General features: G+C 44.1%; 1 protein-coding gene across 2 annotated transcripts in view; it reads left to right on the top strand.

The window, feature by feature from the left end:
• The first annotated feature begins 282 nt into the window (after nucleotides 1-282).
• MARCHF6 (membrane associated ring-CH-type finger 6) overlaps nucleotides 283-6,000 on the top strand; it is a 44,692-nt gene continuing 38,974 nt past the window's right edge. The window contains exons 1-2 of one of the 2 annotated variants that reach the window (XM_038127171.1): nucleotides 283-415; nucleotides 5,174-5,270. In XM_038127171.1, coding sequence (XP_037983099.1) covers nucleotides 397-415; nucleotides 5,174-5,270 — 116 coding nt within the window. In that variant the 5' untranslated portion in view covers nucleotides 283-396. Of the gene's footprint in view, nucleotides 416-5,170; nucleotides 5,271-6,000 lie in introns of both variants that reach the window. The other variant, XM_038127170.1, reaches the window with a different exon arrangement.

Raw genomic sequence — 6,000 nt, 5'->3', positions numbered from 1 at the left:
GGTAGCGGAGCCCCAGTTCCTGGAGGTGTTCAAGGAAAAGCTGTATGTGGCACTTAGCGCCATGATGTAGTTGACATGGAGGTGTTCGTTCATAGGCTGGACCCGATGATCTCGGAGGTCTTTTCCAACCCAACTAACCCTGTGTTTCCGTAGGTGAGAGCGGGGCAGTCCCGCAGCGGCGTCCGCTCGGCCCGGCCCGGCCCGGCCCCCTCCCGGGCCTCCCAGCCCATGCTGCCGGCAGGCGGCGCTCGCGGCGGGCTGGCGGCGCTCCGTCCCCGCGCGGCCGCGCTCGGTGGCCGCGGGCTCGGCGGCGCGGCCGGTCCGTCCGCTCGGCGCGCGGCCCCGCCCCCCGCGGTCACACCACCCGCCCGGCCGGCGCTGCGTCAGCCCGGCAAGATGGAGACCGCCGAGGAAGGTACGGCTTGCCCCGCCGCCGCCGCCGCCAGCCCCCGAGCGGGGGCTCTGCCGGGGCAGCCTCGGAGGGTGGAGGGGCGCGGGGGAGGAGGAGAGTGTCGCCGGGCCCGCTGGGCGGGCTGGGGGCTGTTCACGCCCAAAGGGGCTTCTCGCACCCGGGCTGCAGGTGCCCGGGCCCCCCCACCGTAGCGGGCCCGCCGTGCCGCGGGGGCCGGGCCGGGCCGGGCCGGGCCGAGGGGGGCAGTGTGTGAGGCGGAGCGCGCGGGTGCCCCTTACATAACCACGGGGAACGGGGAGCGGGGGGGGGAAAGGGGGGCGGTGCTGGAAGGAGCCGGAGCGGGCTGGGATGGGCCGCACCGGGGCACCTGGGCCCGCCGGAACCTTCCGCTGGCTGCGGCTTTGCCTGGGGAAATGGGGGCCCGGGGGAGAAATGAGACCCCGGGGCGGAAAGAAGCAGGCGGGGTGCGCACGCTGGGGCGGCGGGAGAGGCGGCGAGGAGGGCACTGCCCCTGGCTCCTTCCTGGCCTGCGGACCCTGTCGGACCCGGCCGGCCCTGTAGCCCAAGGAGCCTTACATTTCTGCGTCTAGCTGAATAGTTATAGCTGCTCCTTTCGCAAAGCTGACTTTGTTACGTGTGCTGGGCAATCTGTTTGAAAAATTGAAATATGTAGGAGCTGACGTTTCTCTGTCTCTTTTACAACAGACTAATACGTAGCCACTTACCTAACTTTAAAAAAAGAGAATTATCAAAGATATCATAGTCATGAGGTGGGTTTTATGTGCTGTATCCATTTCTAAGGAGATTGCTTTATTGGAAATCGAACATAGATATGTTTTGTCAGCACTTTTGTTGTGCTTAGATAATCACAAAATCACAGAATTTTTAAGGTTGGAAGGGACCTCTGTAGTTCATCTACTCAAAGCCCTCTGCCAAGGCAGGGCCACCTAAGGCAGGTGGCACAGGAATGTGTCCAGGTGGGTTTTGAATGTCTCCAGAGAGGGAGAAGGGCTATGTAGTTCAAGCAGATGCTGGGGAACTTTGACAGTTCAGCACTTCATATTGTAGCGTAAAGCTAACTAAAAAAAGCATGTTTGTTGTGCTGTGTTTCCTGCAGTATTTGAGCTTTATTTGTCATCTCAAGCAGTGAGTGCAAACACATATTGCAGTAGCAAGGCAGTTCCAAGGAAAGCATTTTGTGTCTTGGCTTTTGTTACTTTGGCATCATTTTGAATGTAGCTTTTTATCAGGTGCTTGAGAGGATTAAAAAAAATTGGAAAAACATGGACCACTGGATGAAATAAGACAGCACCTTTGTAGTAGTTTCCTTTGGATTGTGCTGTAGACATCTTTAATATCCATGATCACTGATGGTTTATCAAAATATTAGTATTTCTTAAATCTAACATTTAAAATTGCTTGCTGCAGCTCTGTAGACCAAGTCACTTACGCCGATGAAATCAACAACAAAGTGAAACTTTGTTTGTCCTCTGGTTGCCCAGAAAAACTGGGTTTTTTGCAAGCTGTGAAGTGGATACTCAGAAATGACCTCCTGATTTTCCACCACTCCAGCAGCTGGTAAATCCATCTCGGTGGATTTAATTCAAACAGCATAGTTGATAATTTGTTACAGGCTGTTACCAGTGGTAGACTTTGATCATACCTGACTTAAGTAGGTGAACAGACCAGCAAGGCGAAGAAGAGGAGGTTTTTAGTTACATCTTTAAGGCATTTTCTTCTTTAACTAACCCTTTGTGTTAAATTCCACACTTGAAATTTTGACTTTTCTGGTTCTATATACAAGCACACACAAAGGCACATGTGTGTATATATATATATATATATATGCAGCCTTAGATATTATATTGTGGCCTTATCAATGTTGCCCTCAAAAGCTCCCGGTGGTGGCATGAAAGTAACCGGTCTATATACTCACTTTCCATAAATACCACTAGAATGTTACAACTTCTTCTACAGTTTCAAACCTCAGATCCTACTATTAGAACTTCACGCGGCTTGCCAGAACGCTGAAGAGACTTCCCAAGGTTAGAAAGCTCTGAACACCACCAGCAGCAGCAAAGACTGTGTTAGTGCCTTGAGGAAGAGGAAATATGATATTATTGTGTGCTTGAGCTTCTGCTGCAGAGTGTCAGATGGACTTTCTGAGCTGGTGGTTGGCGGGTGGCGGTGTTACGGCTGTTGTGGTTCTGATGGGCTTTGAGCTTGACTGAGCTGTATTGTGGAGCTAGAAAACTGAACTGCATGCTGAGAGCTTAGATAAGAGAGGCAGTCTGGGGTCATGGTCAGACCTAAGTGGAAGCTGCTTCACCTCAGAACGAATGTGAAAGTTGCTTCTCTGCAGCACCTGAAAGCACCAGATACCAGGTTTTGCTAAAGAGAGGTAGTTCTGGTTCTTTCTAGATAATTCAGTTTGTTGCTAAATAATGTAATCTTCACTTTTTGACATGCCGATGTTGGATTCAGTTGGAGAGATGATAGGCAGTGAATCATTCTTGGGGGCAACAGGAAAGAACTTATTATTCAAGGTCATTTTTTCCCAAACATGTGCCTGAAGAACAGGATGCAAAGTGTGTGTGCACATAGAAAAATAGTGACTCTTGCACAGTGCAATTCTCTTTGACCATGGCTGTAGGTCATAAAGTGCATAGCTTAACACATTGACCCTCAGCAGAGCTTATTGATTTGAAGCTATCAGTTGCTTAACAGTCCAAACAATTACACTCCTAATATATTTATTTGGATTTATAAAGCAAGTGGAAATATCTAGGAATTATCATAGCTTTGCAAAAATAAAATTTAGATTTATTTTAGTAAGCTAACAGGCAGTCTTTTCTCAAGTAAAGAATTCTTTTGCTCACAGTAATGCAAATTTCTTTTTCCCAGAACTTTTGACAATAAGAGAACAGTTTGCTGTGAGAGTCAGCAGGCCATTAAATGGGCAGATTCAGAGAGCCCTGGGCATCCTTCAGGGAACAATGTGCTTTTAGCCTGCTTTCATTGGTGCCAGAGTGTCCTTAAGGCGGTGGTTTCATGTGCTGCCTCGTGCTTGTCTGACCCCTCGTGAGGCTGATCCAGCCTACAAAGCTGTCCACTTGCTGCAGTGAAACAGCTCTGTTGGAAAGAATGCGGGAGGAGGTGGGCATGCCACAGCGAGTGGGTAGGGCAGGGCCTGCCTGTCAGTAGGAGAGACCTGTCCTGTGCAGCCATCTGGAAGTGCTTTCTGGGATAAAAGAACCGTTTGTGAAGAGAAGTACAGTTCTGATCATTCTTGAGAGCAGAGGAACCAGGGATTCCTGATGTTTGCAGCAATACTGCAAATCATCACTGCTGCACGTGGAAGTGCTCTTTATGTCTCTTTGGAGCATCATTGATGTGATATTGAATACCTGTTTCTGTTAATTCTAGGTTTTCATGCTGCATAATGAATTCACTCAAACAACACTTTCATAGATAGAAAATTGTTTGAATTTAATAATCTGAATTCCTATGCTTTATGTGTAGAAATACTAATTGTCCTAATACTCTATAAACTATGAATACGGTCATAATGTGACTTCCATACAGAAAAAAACTCCAGTCTTTGGTGCCTTTTGGAAGTTTTTGTAGAAAAGCATTAACTTTTGAAGATTTTGGCTAAGAACAAAGATAGGTGATTTAGATTTGAAATTGCATCTTTGCAGTATTCTCACATCAGTTGGTACTTTTCTGACAAAGATCTCTGATATGCACGTGTTCCATTCTTGCATGTTTGCTGGATAGTGGTTGATATAGAGAAATAATATAGTTAAAGATAAAATAATACAGATAAAAGATAAAATCTCAAACTCACATATTCTATAAAAATGGACATTTTATGTTCACTTCCTTAACAGAAGTAAAAGGAAGAGTCAAGGGAAGATATAATGCATCTGTCAATAAACAGCTAAAACTTGGTATTTATTTCTATTTAATTGTGTGTTTAGAGCTCTGGCTAACTGAATGGTATTTAAAATAGACATCTGTTTTTTAGAGGGAAAGGTTTATGCTCGCTTCTTTATACACAAAACCTCTTGCAACCTTTAGTTGCAAGAAAATGTCAAAAATAGGGAGTGAAGAAGCTGCGGATGTATGGAAATATTTCTGAAATTACAAAATAAGAAATGGAAAGTGGCTTTTCTTACTAGACAGTAGTCTATCTCCAACTTGAGTAGCAAATTGCAAAATGTCTGTGTCTGTTTGTTTTGGTTTTTTTTTTCCTTTCATTAAGAGCACCAAGGAAATATGTGTGTTAGGTTCAAGAGTAGCAAATTATTTAAGTCATTGTTGGACATTATTAAACATCTTCTGTTCAGCCGCTGTTTAACTTTTTCCAGACTGAGATGCAATTTTTCTATTTCAGAGTATCCACATTCAAGAAAATTGTCCTTAACAATTTTTATGTTGTTTTAGTGATAACTCTTTAGGTAGAAAACATATCCTCCTGTAGTTTTACTCTGTGTGTTTCCTAGAAATCCTAAAATTCTTTAAGATGCGTTTTGAGTTTATGTAACATGATCAGGCAGGTAATGTTCTTGTTGCTCTTTCTGGTGATCTCCCAGTCTCTGTCTTGCATTAGATGAAATCTGTCTTTCATCCTCTTTCAATTTATTCCGGTTTCATGTTGCTACACAGTAAAGTTTCTAGAATGTAATTGTGTAATTTGTCTTGAAAGTGTAAGTTCTTTAAGCAGTGGTGTAATAAGCTTTTTGTCCTTGTCAGCAGATATATGCAGAGTCTGTCGGTCGGAAGGGACTCCCGAGAAACCCCTCTATCATCCATGTGTGTGTACCGGCAGTATTAAATTTATTCATCAGGAATGGTGAGTTCTCTGTCTGTGTGTTTCTTAAATTTTTTTTCCTGATGAAAACATATTAACATGTTCCTAAAAATACTTCAGCTCTTGAGGTTAACTAGTGAAAAACCAATTTTCAGTGGAAACATGTTTGGGGTTTTGATGTTGTTTACATGATAATTTGTTACGATTCAGGAAAAATTTAGCAATTATATATGGAAAGAAAGCACTGATAATTATTTGTGTTTGGGACTGCAGTTCTGACATTGTATGTCAGCTCTATGAAAACTAAGCAGAAAAATCAGTATATTTGGGCTTTTTTTACCCACTTATAGTTGTGAATAGAGAGAACATTAACCTCACAGAAAAAAATAAAAAAACCCTAGTGCTTTTTAGTCATTTTGAGGTGTGTTTGATCCAGAAGTGCTAAAGTAACAACTGTAGTTCTGGTCTATATGGTCATTTCTGATAGTATTTTAATAGTCCTTCTTTCACAAACACAGCAGTTGTAAATCTTAGCTGTGTGCATCCATGTGTCATATCTTGAAGTATTTATAAGAACTGGGTCACTGGTGGATGTCCGTGCCAGGCTGTCTGCTTTGATCAATAACCTACTCAAAGAATGTTCTTTATGAACACTGGCACATGGGTCAGTTTACCTTTTTCTACTGTTTGAAACTTACTTCATGGCCTAAATGGACTTAATAAACATGCTAATTAAAGTCCTGCGTGACAGTACAAATATCCTGATTTAAGT

Source organism: Motacilla alba, chromosome 2, assembly GCF_015832195.1.
Source record: "Motacilla alba alba isolate MOTALB_02 chromosome 2, Motacilla_alba_V1.0_pri, whole genome shotgun sequence".
Classification (NCBI taxonomy): Eukaryota; Metazoa; Chordata; class Aves; order Passeriformes; family Motacillidae; genus Motacilla; species Motacilla alba.
The sequence above is the reverse complement of the archived record's forward strand: the minus strand, read 5'-3'. Positions and strand labels throughout refer to the sequence as shown.